We start from the raw sequence: 20,305 nt of genomic DNA, 5'->3' as shown, positions 1-20,305 counted from the left end.
TAAAATATAAACTAAGCTCCAAGATTTGTTTGCGTGTTTTATAAAGGTATGGGGTGCTTGATTTTAAAACCGGAATAAAATTGAGTTACAGTTCTCGATCAAGATTTTAAAACGGGACACGCTCAGGCTAGATTGCACGATTGTGAATTTTAATTCCCATTCATACACATTTTTAATAAGCCATCTGTGTTGTTTTGAGTTAAACAAAAAAAAAAATCTTTAAAATACTTGAAATCGCCGGAAATGGTATGGATGTCTCTACAACGTGAGTACTATTGAGTGAAAGGGCCAAATTAATAGCAGAAAAAATTGTTGCTTGATGCCATCAATAATCCAGAATGGAGGCTTCCCCTTTTCTTTTCAAAGCTGTAAATTACTTAAAATCTCATTAAACATCCACAATATGGGTATGGGTATATGGGAGACAAAGAAATAGGAGATTTCATAGGAAATGTCTAGAAGAATAGGAGGTGTAAGGAAAACCAAGACTGCACCATTTGCCACAATGGGTCCTTGTCTATACCTCTCCTTTACTAACCAAACTCCTTCCTGAGATACTTGAATATAAATTCGCAGACGTACAGACGGTTTCCATAACTGGTGATACTAGCTTATTTCCGTTGCTGACTATTTTAAATAATTTTTAGGAGTATGCGGGGACAAGAGGTTGCTATTTGAACCAAAAAAGTTTCTTACTAACATTCCTTCCCCAGCAGTAGCAACCATTGGGATGTAGAACTTGTTTTACTTATCCACGCCCGCGATCACGGAATTAGAAGTGAAGCAGGTTTGTTTCACATATTAATTTTGTATTGCATTGTTCAATACTAAGTATCTCTAGCAAGCTTGAAGGATATAGCGAACTAGCCAACTAATTTTAGAAAGTTTTTTAATGGCACTTTATATGCAGCTATGCTTTATGACTGTTTTATTATGGTCGAGAAAAATGCTTACATTCTTAATTCAACCATTTGTTTTCAGGTACTTCTGAAAACGCCAATAATACTTTTACTTAATTTCATATTTAAGATGTTTAGAAAAAGTTCTGAATACTCTATCAAAACTCCAATAAAACATAAACTAAGCTCCAAGATTTGTTTGCGTGTTTTATAAAGGTATGGGGTGCTTGATTTTAAAACCGGAATAAAATTGAGTTACAGTTCTCGATCAAGATTTTAAAACGGGACACGCTCAGGCTAGATTGCACGATTGTGAATTTTAATTCCCATTCATACACATTTTTAATAAGCCATCTGTGTTGTTTTGAGTTAAACAAAAAAAAAATCTTTAAAATACTTGAAATCGCCGGAAATGGTATGGATGTCTCTACAACGTGAGTACTATTGAGTGAAAGGGCCAAATTAATAGCAGAAAAAATTGTTGCTTGATGCCATCAATAATCCAGAATGGAGGCTTCCCCTTTTCTTTTCAAAGCTGTAAATTACTTAAAATCTCATTAAGCATCCACAATATGGGTATTGGGTGAAATGGCTTAAAGTGTGAATGTCGAATTTCGTTGTCTAACGCCATGTTGAAATCCAAAATGGCGGCTTCCGATTAACTTTAAAAATGCCATGAATCGCTGAAAATCGCATGAAAACTCCACATTTTGAGTATTGAGAGGAAAGGCTCAACAAGTACAAGTCGAATTTCGCTATCTGATACCATCTTCAGCTCATGCTTTATTCAACGGGTCATTCATAACCAATCCCTTATTTATTGCATTAAAAAAGTCTGTCCTCAATTACTGATGATTAGCAATTCAGGAATGAGGAACCGATTGGCTGCGTGTAATTGATTGGCTTGTAAGAGAAACGTCAAATATTAGCTTTTTATGTATATGGCTCTCATGATACCGTTATAAAACTAAGCAGATAATTTTCTGACCATAATAAAGCTATTAAGCATTGAACTGACTAACGCCATGTTAGTTGCAGAATCGAAAGGCACAAAATGACGCCATATTGATGGATTCACAATGTCAAGTATTTGAAAATATTTTTCTGGCCTATTTTCCATCGATTCCATCATGTTTGACCATCAGATTTGACGAGGCGCATCCATTTTAAGATACTATTTCATATACCTTTTACCTAAAATATTGACTGGCAGTAGAAAAGATGCTCATAATATGGTTAAAACATAGCTTTTTTGTTGTTAATTTTACCAGATCATCATTCATCAACCAATATATTTGCTGGGGAAAAAACCGAGAACTCACGGAATCGAAAAAATGACTAACATGGCTTTATAAAAGTTTTGGTGACCAAAATTTAACAGCCTAATAATTTTATCAAAGATTTTAAAAAATAGTCATGTTGACGTTTCTAGCCATATTTTAGCTTTATTAACTAGAGTTCTAATGATGTATAATGCACTTTAGATTTTTATCAAGATTAATGCTAAAGCTCTAACCAAGTTGTAATAGAGCTAAAATTGTTACTTGGGAAATGTGTTACGAAATTTCAACAGTGATTTTTTTGAAACATGCAAAATAGCTCATACGACCACCTCAAAAAACTGATTGAAAGTGTATTTTTTGTTCTTAGTTTTGTTTTGACAGTTCTCTTTAGTGTGTTAGGGGACATCTGATGACGTTGTTTAAAAAAGTCGTTGACATGTTTCCACAAGTTTCCTGGGATAACTTTTAAGTCTCTTCTATATGTCGTTACCTACATGAAATTGAATATTGAAGAACGATGATTTACCACTGTTGAACTGATGTAACTTCTTGAGCAAACGAAAGAAAATTGTATCGCTCTTAGTGACATCTAACTCATCATTCCAGTATCATAGGCTTCTGTGTGAGCATTTTCTATTCCACTAGCGCCATCACTACCAACGGTATAATCACTAATACTGAGGTGAAGGTTGATAGAAAGGGAGACAGACAAATTGTTACTTAATTCAGTACAAATAAATTTTACGTTACTAGTTAGTTTTGCAGGAAATTTTATCAATTTTTATCCACGTGAACAAAAGTAAAACATAAAATAAAATAAGGGCCACGAAACGAGCTCGATGGATTACAAACTGTATCGAGGAAGACAAAAGGACGATTAAGACTTTCGCTAAGGAACTTGCGAGGAATCATGTTTCAGATCCAGAAAAAAATTCAAACGTGGAAGTGATAGTGACAAACCATCTTATACATCTTCAAAGTTCAAAAGTGCCCTGGGAACGACTTTTTGAATTAGATGGGAGACTACGAGTATTAGTTTTAGAATTAAGTTGGATAAAATGGAAGGGCATCATTTGTCTAACACCTGGTTGTCTCCAGAGAACCCTATGTGGTAAATGTGCTAATCGTACTGATTTCTAAGGCGCAAGTGACATAAGAACATAGAGAACATGCAGACTCTCTCATGGAGCCCTCAAAAATATTAACGCGCACCACGTTAAACGGGGATGCTTTTTTGTTCCATAGAAGGAGAAGAAAAGATTTCTCGAGCACCCCGTTCGGTATCAATAATACTCCCGAATCATTTTAAGGGACAATGGGAACTAGCTAAAATGGTTACCATTACACGTTGAAAGCCAGAGGAACGTTCTTGACACCGAATGGTAAGCTTTCCTACACTAAACTTGCATTGTTTTAAAAATATCGAACCTCAGCTTGAAACGATGTTCATAGTCCAAAAATAGAACAATTTTCTTTACTTAATTAGGTTAATTAAAAATAATCGACAAATACTCACAAAATCTCGCTGCCCCTTGTGGTTGGTGTCCGCGTAGGCCATGTTCGGGCCACCACCCGAGCCGGCCACGTTCGGCGGCGGCACGATCGAGTGGTTCGTGTTCCGGGCGGACCGGTTCCGCAGTCGGCTCTCCTTCGTCATGCCCCCGAGCAGGTCCCCGTGCGATGTGTACGAGATGCGCGATTGATGCGATGTGTAGGATGAATGTCGCGAACCTGCGATGTTCGGGGTTTTGTTTTGGGATTTAGCGCAGTTTATAGGTGGGGGGGAAGAACCTTCGTTAGTAAGTTGAATCAAGTTGAGAATATAGTTTGTGAAAATCGCGCGTGAAATATTGCTGGTTTTAAAGTTTTGAAGAGAAAAAACTTACAGGCAAATTTTCTGGTGCAAAATTAGAGCACAACCCAAGGATTAAAGCTGATTTTTGTAAAATCAAATTTGATTTTTGGATAATTATTTTTAAAGAAGGGACAAACAGAACACATAACAATGAGTGATGCAAAACGAAAACATAAACCAGTCAATAATGATAGCTTGAAAAATGTTTTAGAAAAATGAGTAAATTTTCAATTTTAATTTTATGATCCTGAGAAGGATGAATGTGGTGCTGAAGCGAAAACAAAAGCTGAACATAAACCCAAAAAAATGATGAAATTGTTTTTATTTTTTATTTTTGCAATGTACAGAAATGAGTGAACTCAAATTTGGGTGAATGAGTGTACTTGAGCGACACCTGAGTGTTTAGTTTGGGTGAGTGTATATGAGTGTTATGTGTTCCAAAGCGATCAAAATCAGTTGTATGTTGGAATGGACACTATAAAAAATATAAAATGTTAGATTTTTGTTGATTATTTTTTTACGAATTAGATTTTCGGTTTGTTATTTGTTTTATATGAGAAAAAAATAGAACGAGATAGAGAGAGATACAGAAAAAGTTCGAACGATGCTGCCGATGACGATTGAATTGGAGTGGATTGGGGTTTTTTTTTTGCTTTTTGGATTGAATAGGAAATGCCTTGAAAGCAGTAATAGATTGGAAAAAAATCGCATATTCGAAAAAGATAGCGAGAGATAAATTTCGGACGAGAAATAAGAGAAGCTAGCGATGGTTTCTGCCTTTTGAATATGAAATAACGTTGTCTTTTTTCGTTATTGTATTTGAAAGATATCGACATTTCTGAAATTTCTTCAAATTTTAGATGAGACTTTTTTCTATGCAACGCATTTTTCAAAACAAAATATCTAATAGAGTGTCAAGAAAATGTTTTTAAGCACAACCTTTCGGAAGCCTTTTATTGTTCATATTAATCACAGTGGCTTTTATTCCTCATCGCGCGTGTAGTGACGACAGTCGAGTCACCTTACGTCACGGGATTCTAGTCACCTTATTTCGATAGTCGGTATAACTAAAGGACATGACAGAGGTTCATTCCCAAAGTTCACTCGAAGTGACGTTCCTCACCTAAAACGACTCCTGGAATCGAGTGACTCGACTGTCGTCACCTCACGCGCGGCGCAGGATAAGGGCCAGTTAGAACAACAATTTGACGATTTCGTCTAGAGTCTAACATCCAACATCTTCAATCTTACTGCACAGGTCTTTCGTCACACGTCTAAAGTCTTACTTCTAACGTCTAACTTTCAAGATCACACGTCTCACGATTGAAGTTCAGGGCCTCTTTCCTTACGTTAAATGTCTTACGTTTTACGTCTAACATATGTAGTTTGACGTCTAACATCTTACGACCAACATCACACGTCTAACATCAAACTTTTATCTTCCAAAGTCACACGTGTAATGATTCATCTCTTACTAACGCATATCGTCTGAAGTATAACGTCTAACGTCAAACGTCGGAAGTTTATCGTTTAACGTCTAACGACTAACATGACACGTCTTTCTGATAGTGAATTTCGTCTCAAATCTAACATCTAACGTCTTACGTCACAGGTCTTTCGTCACAGGTCTTTCGTCACACGTCTGAAGTCTTACTTCTAACGTCTAACATGTATAGTCTTACTTTCAAGATCACACGTCTCTCGATTGAAATTTAGCATCAAACGTTTCACGTCTTACATCATACATCTTCCATCACACGTCTCGTCTCTTACATAATACCTCTTCTACCTAATGTCAAATGTCTAGCGATTCTTTTCTTACGTTAAATGTCTTACGTTTTACGTCTTACGTATGAAGTTTAACGTCTAACGTCTCACGACCAACTTCACACGTATAACATCAAGAGATTATTTTCCAAAGTCACACTCATCTTTTACTAACGTATATCGTTTGAAGTCTAACGTCTAACGTTTAACGTCGGAAGTTTATCGCTAAACGTCTAACTACTAACATGACCCGTCTTTCTGATAGTGCCACATATCTTACGTCTCACGTCTAACATCTAACGTCTTTTCCCTGAAGTCACACGTGAAACGTCTGAAGTCTTACGTCAAACAGTTATCGTATATTGCCTGAGGTCAAACATTTAACGTCTTACATCCCACTTCTAATGTCCAACGTTTTAAGCCTATAGTCGAAGGTCTTACGTCCGATGTTCTAGTATCACACGTTCTTCATCTTACGTCACACGCTCAACGTATCACATCTCACGAAAAAAACGTATAACGTCTAATCTCTTACGTCTGAAGTCTATCGGCTGAAGTCTAACATCCAGCATCTGAAACTCAATGCCTTTTGTCTCACGTCTGAAGTTCATCTACGTCAAACGGTGTTACGTATCTTACGTCAAACGTCTCACATCACAAAACGTCTTACATAATCTCACGTTTGACGTCTGAAGTTTAATATTACACTTTCTTAATCTCATTCACGTTAAACATAACACGGCTTTTATCTAACGTCTCAAGTCTAACGTCTGAAGTTCAACATCTAATGTTTCATGTCTTATATCATCAAGCTCTTTTTACGTCTTACGTCCAAAGTTTAACGCCTTACCTCAAACATTTTACGTTCCTAAGTTCTTAAGTTCCACGCTTTACGTCTCACATTTAATTTAACACGTTTCACAGGTAACGTTTTACGTCTTAAGTCTAACGTCTGCCGCCTGACGTCTTTCATCAATATTTTAGTATTGACGTTATCGTCTAATGTCGGATGTCAAAATTCCAAAAATGTCGATTTTCTTTTTTCATTTTTTTTCAACAAGACGCGTAAAACGCTAAGGAGTAGGAAAGAAATGGCAAACATGTATCTGAAAGACAACTAATGTTTTTTTTGTAAAAGAGAAAGATCAAAATGTCTGAGAGAAAGAGCTTGAGTGAAAGGCAGCTAGACAGAGAGGGATAGTTTCCAGAATCAGTTTTTCAATCAGCTTAGGGGAGCGGGGATCGTCGTTTTTTTTTTTTGGTTTTTTTTTCTCGATTTTCAATTACTATGAGAGAGCATCAAATAATGAATTTTACTTTTTTTATAGTGTACCTAAATTAGCATAGTATACTGGAACGATGATTGCACCATTTTCCTCCGACATCGGCGTCACCGCGTTCGAGTCGTCGGCGTATGGCAAATGTTCTTGTGCATCGAGATATGTTGAGAGTACCAGTGGTTTTCTATCGCTACCAGGTACGCCCACGAAACGTCCTCTACCGTTACGTATCGTAAACTGCGACGAGGCCACCGGAAGTTTGCACGAGAGACGAAAAAACGAAAAGAAGAGAAGAGGGAGAATAAAAAAGAAGAAGAAAAACGTATAAATCATTTAGTGAATATTCGTCTAGGTTTGTACCTGATGTGATCCTCTAGATCCTCTACGAAGATTAAATGGTGAACCAGGTAATGAAAGTGAAGCCTAGAAAGTAAGTATAGGTTTACGGTTGGTTAGTGTGTCGTTAATTTTTATTTTGGTATTATAGTAAGTATAGAGAATAAAAATGGTTTTTTTTTGTTATTTTGATTTGGTGTCTGTTGGCGAGTATTCTAGGGGTATTTTTCGATATACTGTTATATAGAATAAAGTAGAACAGACGTGGTGAGGATCTCAGTTTGTAAGGTTTGTGGGTTTTGGTTTTCGTTTTTTGGAAATATAAATGTCCTAGAACAGAGATCGAAGAATGAGTTGAAAATGACAAGAGAAGGTAGAAAATTGTTAGTTGAATTGGTATAGATTGGTGTTCTTTGCCAAGGTGTGGGTGGGAACGATTATTTCTAAACAAGTTGGTGAGGGTGTAAGATTTTATTTTCGATCTCCACCAGAGAAACTAGTGATGGGGATCAGTGAAGAACGAAACGAGACAATTTGGAGCGTGAATGTGACATTGTTGAAATTGAGAATATTTTTGGTAATTGAATTGAACGTTTTTTAGTGATAGTGATTGGACGTTTTAGGCAGAAGCACGGAATTTGCTGGGTTAGGTGATTGGTGAAGTAGTGCACTAACAGGTAATCGGGGTAAAGTTGACAAACAATTCTGATTCCTATGCTGATCAAAACCCCAAAAATTTATAGACAGTTTATTATAAAAAAACTCAGATATAATCATGTTATTATTTTTTATTTTCTAGAAATAAAGCTTTCCCATAGAATTTATTCATTAGATATTCATATTTAACTTATTCGCAATGAAATGAGAATTTCTCTAGGGAAGTGTTTTCTCAAGAAACTCATAAAACTAAACCAAAATTTAAAATTGAAATATAAAATGCAGTTCCATTTGGAGCTTTTAAAACTTTTAAAGTTTAAATTTTCTATGATTAAATTTAAGTCAAAGGATCAAGATTTTTAAGAGGTCAAACACATTAAAAATTGTACAATATTTCATCATCATAACTTGTAATGTTTGATGAGAAACACTTTTTTATGGCACTTGGGAGTTTCAAAATAATTGTTTAAGGCCGAAACAAGTATCATATTTTTCTTTTGTTTTCCCTTCGATTTTTCTAGTTTACCCAAAAGGGGGGAGTTAAGTTCATAGTATTATATGAAAAATTCGATTAAGTAGTAGAATATTCTAACAGATCCAAGTAATGTTACTGAAGAAAAATTATGTGTTTATGAGTGAAATTATTCTTACTTTCTGTAATTTTGCCCAATTCTGTGATGGTTTTCTGTTATTCTATTTCTATAAATTGAATTTAAACATCATGATTGATTGGGTCTTTTCAACATTTTAGCTGGGAAAAATCAATTAACATCACCAATCTTATCATACTTTTCTAATTCAAATTAAGAAATCTAAATTTTACACAGGCCAAAAAAATCATAATTTTGGAAATCCATTAAAAATTCAAAAATTTTGTGAAATCTGTGAATATTTTACAATTCTGCATCCTGTGACACAGATTCTGTGACGAAATTTTGCTCAAAATTCTTGGAAATTACAGATTTTTCTGTGATTTCGGCAACCTTGGATCCAAGAGCAAAAAGAATTCAAACCTCGAAAGATGTGATTTTTTTCACCTTTCGCATTTTGGGATTTTTTATTCGAATCCTTGATTTTAAATAACTTGGTTTTCGATTTTGCTCAATTTACAGTTGCGTTCAAAAAATAATGAAATCGCGTGAAGCAGCGCACTCTCTTCTAACGTTTACCAGCTGCCATTTCTGTCTAGATTGATATTTTATCATGAAATTTTCACAAAATCTAATTGAATTATTCAACGTACACTCCACAAAATTAGAAGACTGTGCTATGACTGGAAAAAAGATACAGATTTTCTCGCAAAAAAGGGGAAATTTGAGATTGTTTCACATAATTCGCATTATTTCTGACAATTTCCATTAAAAATACTTGAAATAAGGCCAAAAGATGTAAATATGTTTGATCAAGTAATTGGTCGAGTTTCATTATTCTTTTTGAACGCCACTGTACATACATTGTATTGTATGTAAATTTGTTGCTTACAAAGTTTTGCCCAATTAAAAAAAAAAATAAGTCTTTACGTGTCATAAACAAATTCTCTAAAAACAATTGATAGCAGAAGTTAAGATGAGTCTAAAATAATATAGAGTTCATAGAATGCAGTTTTCATAAAGGTTGCTGAAAAAACATCCGTGTTTTGGCAAACAGAAATTCTGAATTTCTCTGATTTTACTCCAAAATTCTTTTTTGATTTTCTGTGATGCTGTTTCCATTTTATTCATTGAAAAGTCATGACAAACTAGGTTTTGCTAATGTTTTACTTTTGAAAAATCAATTGATATTCCCAATCTTAACATATTTAATCAATTCAAAGCTTGATATCCAAAATTTTTACTGTCACAAAAATTTATACATTTGGAAATACGTACAAAATAAAAAAAAACTGTGGTATTTTTGAAATTTTGTTTCTGTTCTGTGACATAGATTCCATAACTAAAATTCACTCAATATTCTGTGAAATTTTAAAAACCTTCAAAAGGAAAACTTTAAAAAAGCGGCTTATTTCATGAAAATTAAAAAAAAAATTTGATATCTAGCTTTAATTATTCCTAGAATCGAAACGAATGTTTAATGTAATAAAACATAATCAAAATGTACTTAACTCGGGCATTGGGGTGGCCCAAAATTGCATGATAAAATAAACTGTAAAATCAGTCGCTTATATTGCATTGGGAACCCTCTAATAAGAAAACAGAACATAACAGAACATAGTAGAATTTTTTTTCGTGATTCTGAGGAAGACATCTTTTTCCAAAAATTTTAAGGATTGGATTTACTTTGGAAGTTTAATTTTTTTTTTTTCATAAGTACGTCGAATAATTTTTAAAAATTATGACTCAGATGAACCAAAATTAATCGAGCCCTTTTAAAATGTTAAGAGCAGTAAAAATCTGAGCTCCATTTGGAGAAGTGAGTATGATTCCAGATCCATAATTGAATAAATGAAAAAGCATAAAGGCAAATGGTTGAAGAAACTTTAAATTTGAGGGTTGAAAAATTGAACTCGGTTCACTTTGATCTGATCATGAGTTGGTAGTTATATCCTCAATCTATATAAGAATTTATCCTGAAAGTTTGATAAAAGTTAATGATCCCTATCCTATGTTCTGTTTCCGGTAAGAAAACAATTTTTTTCAATCAAACTGCATTCTCCGGAAAATAAACAAATATATTCAATACGAACGAACACTGTTAGTACTGGAGCTTCAGTGAAAGGTAATTTTTCTGGTATTTTTAGCATGTAATTTTTATAAATACCTAATAATTTTCCTTCATATAAGCGAAACAACTCTCTGGAGCCACCTTTTGAGGTGTGTTTCAGTAACGATCTGGAAGAGAGCGAGTGAATAGTGTAAGATTGTAAGAGCATTCCTAGCCAGTTATTTGAAAAATGCCTAGACATTGTGTTCAGATTTAAAAAAAAAGAAATCTGTTTAAAAGTACTTCAATAACAGTATGTAAATTTTCTGTTAACTAATCAGATTTGAAGAATAAAGATTATGATAAGATTTGTCGGTGATATTTCAAAACATGTATTGCAAATTGCTATTAGAATTCAAAGTTTAACTGAATTAAATAAAAATATTTTAAAAATTTTGAAAATTTGGAGACAAAATTCCAAAAAAATCGAAGCTACAGAAATAAAAACCTGAAATGACACTTACAGTTATGGACATAAGTATTCGAGACATTAAGTGAAAAGAGGGTAGAGTGTAGGAAATTTCAAACCCTTAGATGGAGAACATTTCACAGAATCTATTCACATACAACATAAGTAAATATAACGAACTATTAAGAGTTACTGTAAATTTAAAGAAATGCGGTGAGTTGGCTTATGTCGAATATTTTTGTCCATCTGTGAATATAACGTGAAAAGTTCTCAAGAATTAGAGTGTCCATTTCAGGGCCATTTTAGCATTCCCGGGATTCGGGAAATCTTACGATCCTTTATCCGGAAATTCTCGGGATCCCAGGAAAAATTGAAAATGAAGATTTTAACACTCTACTGCCTACAAATAAGGTTCATATGGTATTTTTTAAATTTTTAGGTAGTATTATTGAAAAAAATATCAAACTTTTTCAATGCTTCAAAAGTTTAATTAGCAATTTTAAAACTCAAGACCCTAAGTACTTCAACCGACAAATTTGACTGATTCTTGCTGCAAAAATGAATTAATTTAGAAAGATTTTTCAGATATTCATCGACTATCCTTTTGTTTCAAAATATGTCATTTCTTTGCCGACGATTTTGCTACTATTAACAGCTTACGAAAAGAAAGTTCTAAGTGATGAGTGTTGCCTGTTGCAAAATAGAACATCAGATTCTTTTCATAGCGTTTCTTTATTGAGTTTTTTTGGTTTAATATATTTTTTGTTGTTTTTCACCTTTACACTAAGTTTGCGAGCGTGAAAACATTTTTATCAAATTCAATGTATTAACCAGTTTTTAGAAAAATTAAACATTTTGAGTCCTCATGAGGGTCCAAAAAATCCAGGTATTCTACTTGACACTAAAAAATTTAAATTCATAATCATATGATTATAATAAAGTAAGGTTATTCAAGAGTAAAAACCTAGACTAAACCCAATGCCAATATCTCGAAAACCCATCCCATAGTTTTTCAAAATTTTCTCACTTATTGAAATTATTTAATTAAATAAATTAAAAGTATCCAGTTTAAGGTTTTTCATTTTCAGTTCGAATAATCATAAAAAATTAGAAATGAAAATCTGCTGGTTGAAATTCTTATCAAATTTGAATCATGTTTTCGAAAATCATATGCATTTTCACTATTTTTAAAATAGTTTTCCGAATATGAAAAACAGCAAAAAACTGGTTTTAAATTCGAATTCGGAGCTCTTAAGCATTAATTCTTATACAAAATTCAAAAATTTAAAGCTTCAAAATGGCGATTCAAAATTTAAAACGCAGATTCAGAATCATCATTTGGAATTTAAATTTTAATGCAAATTCACAATACAGATTGAAAATAAATAATTCAAATAATGAATTTAGATCAAACTAAAACTATCGAATTTTAATAATAAATTCATTAATGAGGGCTCAAAAACTTGGCTTATAAAATTCTGATCTTGAACTAAGATTCGAAAATCGTATTTTTTGTACATTTCAGAAGTCGTATAGAAAAAGAATCAACTTGTAAATGAGTATTACAATTAACATAAAATTCTTGAGGAATTCAAGAGATCATAACTCAAAAATTCGATTGTGAGTTCAAATTCCAAATTTCAAATTTTTGATCGCAATCAGTTTGTACACGAATTGTACACGAAGTAAAATTATCTAAGTCTTGTTTTATGGAAAAAAAAACAAATTTTATTAAAAAAAAAAATCATTAACAAGATTTTCATTATGGATTTATTCTTTATGGAATATATGTGCTATTAAAGAAACATGGATCTGATCTTCGCCTAAAAAATCTGCACCAACACTTTTCTTGGTGTATTATTAAACATTTTTTATATTGCAGTTTTTTCAAAGCCAAATTTCAAACAAAATTTATTTCTTACTTTTTTTTAAATTTGATTTATTCTCGTCAAAGGTTAGAATCTTTGAATTTTCAACAGAGTTTGTGAGATTGAGCTTGTTTGATTTGAGAAGGGAAAAGATTTTTTTTAAACAAATTGAAGGTTCTCCTAGAAAAATCTTATTCTATGCGTAAATCAAAAAATTCAGATCTACCAGACTCAGAACAAACAAAAGAGTTTAACCATCGATGAAAGCGAATTCAATATTTTGTCACTGAACGTTTCATTATAAAAATTTAGCTCACCTTTTAGGTTTGGAGCCAATTTCCAAAGTTAAGATTCAATACGAAAACTTTAAATGTGAAAGTTTTTAAAAATGAGTAATCATTAAGTTACAAACATAATTTGTTTTATTGTTTTTATTCGTGTATTGTTGGACAAAAAATCATAGATAAATAACAGTCACCAAAACCCTCACACCCCCATGAGTCGGTTCTTCCTACGGCCCTGACTCTAATCGAGTTTCCACTTTTGATAATAAACTTTAGATTTAAATTTTGCTATCGATTATTTAGATTCAGTTCCCAATTGAGGACAATATCTAGGAAGGTGGCTTCAGAGAGCTTTAAATTGAGATTAAGAGAGCAAAATTAGAATTCAGAACTGACATTGAAACATAGCAGTTGAACTAACTTGAAATGGTTTTTGATAGCTTTCAAATTTAGTATATTGTTTACTTTGCTTGTTTGAAACATTCTTCTTGAGACCAAGGTTACCAAAATCAAAGAAAAATCTTTAATTTCACAGATTTAAGAGCAAATTTCATTACAGAATCTGTGTCACAGAACACAGAATTTCAGAAAAATTCACAGATTTCAATGATTTTTTAAAGTGCGTACGCATTTAAGCCATAATTTTCTATGTCAGTATTTCTAACTTTGAACTGGAAAAAAATGGTGAGATTGGTAATTTTAACTAATATTCCTCAAATTAAATTTATAAAAAACCCAATTTTTCATGACTTTTTAATGAAATTGATAGAAATAGATAGATAGAAACACGGATTATTTTTCGCAACTTTGGTTGAGACTTACAATTCATTCGGATCCTCTGATAGAAACGGGCTCGTTCCGGCAGAAGTTATCTGCTGCACTCTAGAGAACCGAATCAATGTTTGTTTTGGTTTGCCACATGCTTTGGGCAATTCACTATTGAGGCCCTCAGGATGAGAGAAGTGCGTCCAAAATCATCAATTTTTAGTTAGTAGACCTAACGATTCTTCATGTTTAAATGTACTACAACTTCGAATTTTTTATAACTTTTTTAAACACTTTTTCTATTGAATTAAGACTGTTCGAATTCGAACAATTTATGAAAAATCGAGCACTTGCACCCCTCTGATCCCAAGCGCCTCAATTAATGATTGCCAAACAATAGGATGGCGATGATGATGGTGGCGGTACAAATGTTTACATCATCACACGGTTAAGCTAGAATACTCAAATTAGGATCGTGGGAACACAACAGTGTTGCTAGTAATTCTAAGTAGAAGTATCAAAGTATTCATTGAGAAACGAGTTCTTTCCCGGTTAGGGAACATGAGAAGTTGAAATCAACTAAGAAAATCGCTAGTGTTTTAGATTATGTTAAAACGACTAGACAAAAAATGAAAATAAACGATAACTCTTTTTCACCATTTAAACCTGCGTTGTTACTTAGTTTTCAACAATTCTTGTAAAAAGAGTGCTTCAAAAAAAATACATAAATGAACATTTTTTTACCATTCTTAAGGGTATGTATTGGCTTTTCGGTCTTATCAGCTCAATTATAACACTTTTTATATGTGCTTCATCCAACGTTTCGAATTATATAAATTCTTTATAATGGAACTAAAATTAAATACAGGAGCGACACGTCAACATCCGTAGCGACACAGATGGGAGAGCAATCTCGTACGGCGGAGTGTTTTACTCTCTCGCAAACTCTCGCAAGCACTCATGGAAGCCGGGTTCTGGCGGTAAAGAAAACGCTACGAAAACTCAAACAGTGATTTTTTTTTTTTTTTTTTTTTCGAGGGAGTTTAACTGCCAGGGTCATTCTTCCCTAAAAAACAAACAGTGAGTCGAGTGATAGAAGTTTTGCCACGGACGTGTTCCAAAACGACGGAGTAGGCGCCGACGCCCTGGTCGATACCAGAATATTGGGCACGTAAGTCACACGCAAGCTTTCCTCCTCACTTCCGACATGAAATGAGAATTCAAATTCAAAATTTAGGGCCAGAATCCCGACGATTGATAAACGCTGTGGAAGCCCGATCAGGAGAGCATATCAAAATAATAACTCAATCGTATCTCACCAAGATATTTACATCTGATTCAGTTATAATTAAGTACTCCAAATTTTCGATTTTAAGTTTCTCCAATCTGAATTATATTTCATTCTGATTGACAAACTTGAATGGGGTTGAGCTCAAATTCAATGATCAAGATTTTTTTCGCATTGTCCCAAAATAAAATGATTATATCTTATTTTGATATACGTACAACTTTTTCTGAAACACGGACATCGAAGTCAACGCCTCAAACCTTACATTAACGAGTTTCGCTCAACAGATTCATAAATTGAACCAAATTTTTGGGAAACCAAAAATGGGGCATGATTTTATCAAATATTGTGGTTTATTGACCTTCCACTAGAAAATTTTCTCGAAGCACTCATATCTTGATAAGTTATAATTTTGATATAATTTGTTCTGTCCAATATCAAACTATGCAATCTAAATGAGATATAATCTTGATAGGAGCATATCAAAAACTGATATAATTTAGCTATAATCGTATAGATTTTTTAATATAATTTGAGATATTTTAACATCCTACGAGTACTGAATTATAACTCAATTAGATAGAAAAAAATAAGTATCAAAATATCTCATTTTGATATAGGTAATTTTGTTTATCCCTCCTGATCGGGAGTGCATCTGCTTTGGACAATAACACGAATGTCCGAGTAAGTAATTAATGTTAATATTAATTATGAGAAAATATGTTTTATGCTTCTGTATTTAATTTTAGTTCCTTGATAAAGAATTAATATAATTCGAAACGTTGGATGAAGCACATATAAAAAGTGTTATAATTGACCTGGTAAGACCGAAAAGCCAATACATAACCTTAAAGTTATTCCCGGTCGAACAACAAATTCATCATTCTTATAACGTTAAAGTTGATTTTTTTTTATATCTTTTAACATTTTTAAATGACCTTTTAAGAATTAATCTAAGTGTTTTAGAATCTTTCAGTTCAAGAATTGATGATGAAATTGCAATCATTTCAGATTTTCAAACTTACGGTCTCGTGTTTCTAGGGATTTTGGATCCAAATTCCCCCCTTATGCAGTGTATTGGAATTTAAAACTTTTATACTCTACATAATTGAGTTTTCACTTCTAATACTGAACATTAGATTTAAATTTTGCTTTAAAAATTTCGATTATTTAGTTTAAGTTCCCAGTTGAGGACAATAGCTAGGATGGTGGCTCCAGAAAACTTAACATTCAGATGAAGAGATCAAACTTAAAATTCAGAACTGAAAATAAAATATAGCAGTTGAACTATCTTGAATTGGTATTTTGATAGCTTATATCTTAAGTCTGTAGTTTACTTTTTTTGAATATATTCTTTAAAGGAGAGTGCTTCAAAAAGTATAAATAAACATTTTTATTCATTAATATAAATTGAAGTTTTTAATTTCGGAATCTAAAAACAATCAACAACTTTTTCAAAAATTGGTAGACGTAAACAGACCGTTGCATTTTGGATTTTCAATATCGATTACAACATTTTCAATTAGAAGTGAAATTATATTTAAAAGCAAAAAAAAACAAGGTATTCCAGCGATAAATATCGCAAAGTCTTCCAACTTCAGAGAATGCCATTTCAAACCAATTTTTAATTCGTTTCCAAATTGGAAGTATAATTCTAACAACTTAACAACTGAAAAGCAGCGCCAACAAGTTATGGTTTCAGTTTCAATTTCAATTTTGAAATGGCTTTGAAGATTATACACTAGAGTTCAAAAAAGTTTACATGATTTTTCACACGAACGAAAAAAAATACAAGAGTACAAAATTTAGATAACTCATACAGACTCATACAGCAAATTGTGCAAAAAAGAATATAATTCGATTTAAGAGAAACCAATCAAAATTTTAAGTACCGTAAAACGGGGTAACTTTGATCACCGGGGTAAATTTGACCAACAATAAACTTTTCCACATTATCATCAATAACTCAGTCTATAGTTTGAATTCTTGAAAACTGTTTTCTACGTTTGAAAGCCCATTAATTGAGTATCAAATAGGCAAAATTTGGTTTGTAATTTAAATCTTTTTCTGTTGTAAAAAATCTAATTTCAAAATCTTTAAATATCTATTTTTTCAACGCTCGCAAACAAACTGATGATTCCAAAAAGCTTTTAAAAGCAAAAGGGTTGTTTAATGTGAAAGAACAACTTTTTTTCTTTGTAAATGAACAGTTATAGTGCTATTTTTATAGTCATTTATTGATAAATTTTTGATATCAAACCCTATCAAATCGTTAACTTTGAAGAAAAAATGAAAATTGAAATAGTGGGAGGGCCTAGGGGAATGTGTGAAGGTACAAATCCATTTCTATTTTGAAGCTCAAACTATTTAGGAGTTATTATAATTTTTGCCCCTAAATGTAGGCAGCATCATAGTTCTTTTTTCGTTATTAAATATTTTTAAAATAAAACGTTGAAAATCAAGGTTAAATTGATAAACTAGCATTTGTAAATATTATGAAGGTGTTTCGTATCCTTTATGATCAAGAAAACTAGTTAAAACCATCAGAATAGAGACTGATCAATGTTACCCCACAGCATCAAATTCTAAACAGAGACGAAAACGATTTTTAAATCAAATTTCAAGAGGTCCAAAAAATTTCTGCATCCATGTTTACGTTCATAGGAGTCCAGTACTGGTTTTAAAATTTAAAACATGTCACATTTCCCTTAACAGAAAAAAATAATCGAAATATATTGAAAAAAGTTATCAATATTACCCCGGATTACGGTATTCTCTGTTTGCGAGATCAAATATTTATGCAAATTCAAACTATAGTGTGCAACCTAAAAATTAATTGAAAAAAGTCTGTAATTTTCATTTTGCTTCAAAAATTCGATTTGTAGTCTGAAGTTTCTCGAATTCTAATCCTTGCTTTGACTCCCATTCGAGTAAAGAAACATTCACTCTAGGATTGTTCGACCTTCAGGAAAAGTTCTGTCTTCAAGATCGATTCAGTAAAACGGTCGTAGGATTGATCAACCTTAAAAAAAATTGGAGCTCACGATGGTTGTATCGAAATTTGCGTACAAAAGCTCTACAAAAGCCATTTGATTAAGGTTGCCAGAATTTTCCCCGTGCGTATTCGGGCCGGGCTTTTTTTCAGTTTTTTCAGTTTAGGAATGGTGAAGATGCTTCTGTATTCTTATATCTGATCTGAAGGACTCTCTGCCACCTTCAGGTGCTAGTTTTGTGAAGTATTAATCATAGGATTTATATATTAAAAAAAAACAATCCTAAAAACTGAACTTCATTGAATTGTTGTTTAAAAACCTATTTAAGTAGGATTCAAAAGAATATGGAGACAATTATTAAAAATTACTTGTCTCTTAACACATTAAGGACGGCGAATAAATCTAACCCGGGAAACACCGTAATTCGGTCATCTATATCTACTGAACTGCATGCTACAAATTAAGCATCTTTGAGTTACCAAAACTTTTATGTTTAATTTTGACAAATATAATTTAGCATCTTTGAGTTACCAAAACTTTTATGTTTAATTTTGACAAATATAGTTTCATTATGAAATTTATAACATCTGAGTTATACTTCTAAGTAAAGAACACTCGCAACAAGCAAAAAACGAGATATCTCGTAGTTGATGCGCAATGTTTAAGTTTTAAGTCTCAAGTTAGTGGAAATATTGAAAGCGTAAAATCTAGATAATATGATGGTTCTAAAAACCAAATTTTTTGCTTTCAAATTTAATTTTAAAATTTAAAATCTAACATTGGAAGCTCGAAATGGTTGAATTTGAATTTCACTCTCTGGAGCCACCATTCGGAAAAGTTTCGCACTCTTACTTTTACAGTAGACGCACTCGTTTCAAACTTTAATTAAACTTCCCAATTTCCACCCAAAATTTCAACTGGACCCCCTCGAAATAGTAGGTAGATGATGGTGTCCTCGGTGTAGGGAGATGGTGTTGATGATGTATGTATGTATCTATGTGATCAAAAGTGGAAGATTATGGTAACATTTTTTTTCATCTTATGTCAGATAGAGAGATTAGTAACATGGAAGGCATATGCAAGACACCTACCTTCGGAAAGACCGCGACTCCCTGCGTCGTGGTTTTGTTGTTGTTGTTGTTCATGTGTGTGTGTGTGTGTGGTGTACGTTTGTATTGAGCAGTTGTTGGTGTGGGTAGGTGGGTGGTGGTTGTTATGTTTGATGGTCGCGATTGAAGGCGGGGTGTGGGTGCGTGTGATTTTTTTTTTTCGTTCAAATATTTTCAACCACGAGAAGGTGGGTTTGGATTCGGGTTTTCGGTTGAATCAGTGTAGTTGGATATTTTGGGTGTGGGTTTTGATTGTGTGCGAAAGATCGTTTACGTTTGTTTGATTTTGGAATTTTCCGTTTCGGAACCACTCCAAAGTGGGTGTGTGAGCGCATATGATTATTGTTTTTTTTTTTCGCCGGTTGATTGCGTCCGATTGTTGATGTTTGAGGGTTTGTTTCGCAAAACCCAGATGTGGGTATTTGAAATTAATTTTGAATGTTTGGTTCCAGCGTCCGCAGGACGTGTGGGATTGAGTGGGTGGGTTGGGATGAGTGTGAGAATGTATGTATTGTAGGTGGGAGCCCGCGGGTTTGTGTTTTATCACAGCCCGGATTGTTTTGCGTTGGATGATGGTACGATTCGATGGATTTGAATCGGCAGCGAAGCCACAAAAGATGGGCCGCGAATTGGCAGATGAGTCAGATAATTTCATGAACAAACGATTGCGAAATGAAACGGAGAAGCAGAGAATAAGAGAAAACGATGTGATGATTTTTTCTCAAGTATTTCAGTAAGAAGCGTGCAATCTTTTAATATTAAATAGGTTTGGGTGATTTTAAGCTGGTTTTCATGTAGGAAGGAACCAGGAA

The 20,305-nt window shown here is 33.1% G+C and overlaps 1 protein-coding gene across 32 annotated transcripts in view; it reads right to left on the bottom strand.

The window, feature by feature from the left end:
* The window catches only part of LOC129741722 (sodium channel protein para), a 344,044-nt gene that overhangs the window by 272,090 nt on the left and 51,649 nt on the right, over positions 1–20,305 (bottom strand). For 25 of the 32 annotated variants that reach the window (XM_055733497.1, XM_055733471.1, XM_055733484.1 and 22 more), the window contains exons 8-11: positions 19,476–19,496; positions 7,445–7,507; positions 7,138–7,321; positions 3,699–3,913 (exon numbers count right to left, since the gene is read on the bottom strand). In XM_055733497.1, coding sequence (XP_055589472.1) covers positions 3,699–3,913; positions 7,138–7,321; positions 7,445–7,507; positions 19,476–19,496 — 483 coding nt within the window. The remainder of the gene's footprint in view (positions 1–3,698; positions 3,914–7,137; positions 7,322–7,444; positions 7,508–19,475; positions 19,497–20,305) is intronic. The other 7 variants (XM_055733475.1, XM_055733480.1, XM_055733479.1 and 4 more) reach the window with 4 other exon arrangements.

The sequence above is a fragment of the Uranotaenia lowii genome, chromosome 2, assembly GCF_029784155.1.
Source record: "Uranotaenia lowii strain MFRU-FL chromosome 2, ASM2978415v1, whole genome shotgun sequence".
NCBI classification, from domain to species: domain Eukaryota; kingdom Metazoa; phylum Arthropoda; class Insecta; order Diptera; family Culicidae; genus Uranotaenia; species Uranotaenia lowii.
Note: the sequence above shows the minus strand (reverse complement) of the source record. Positions and strands in the feature narration are given on the sequence as shown.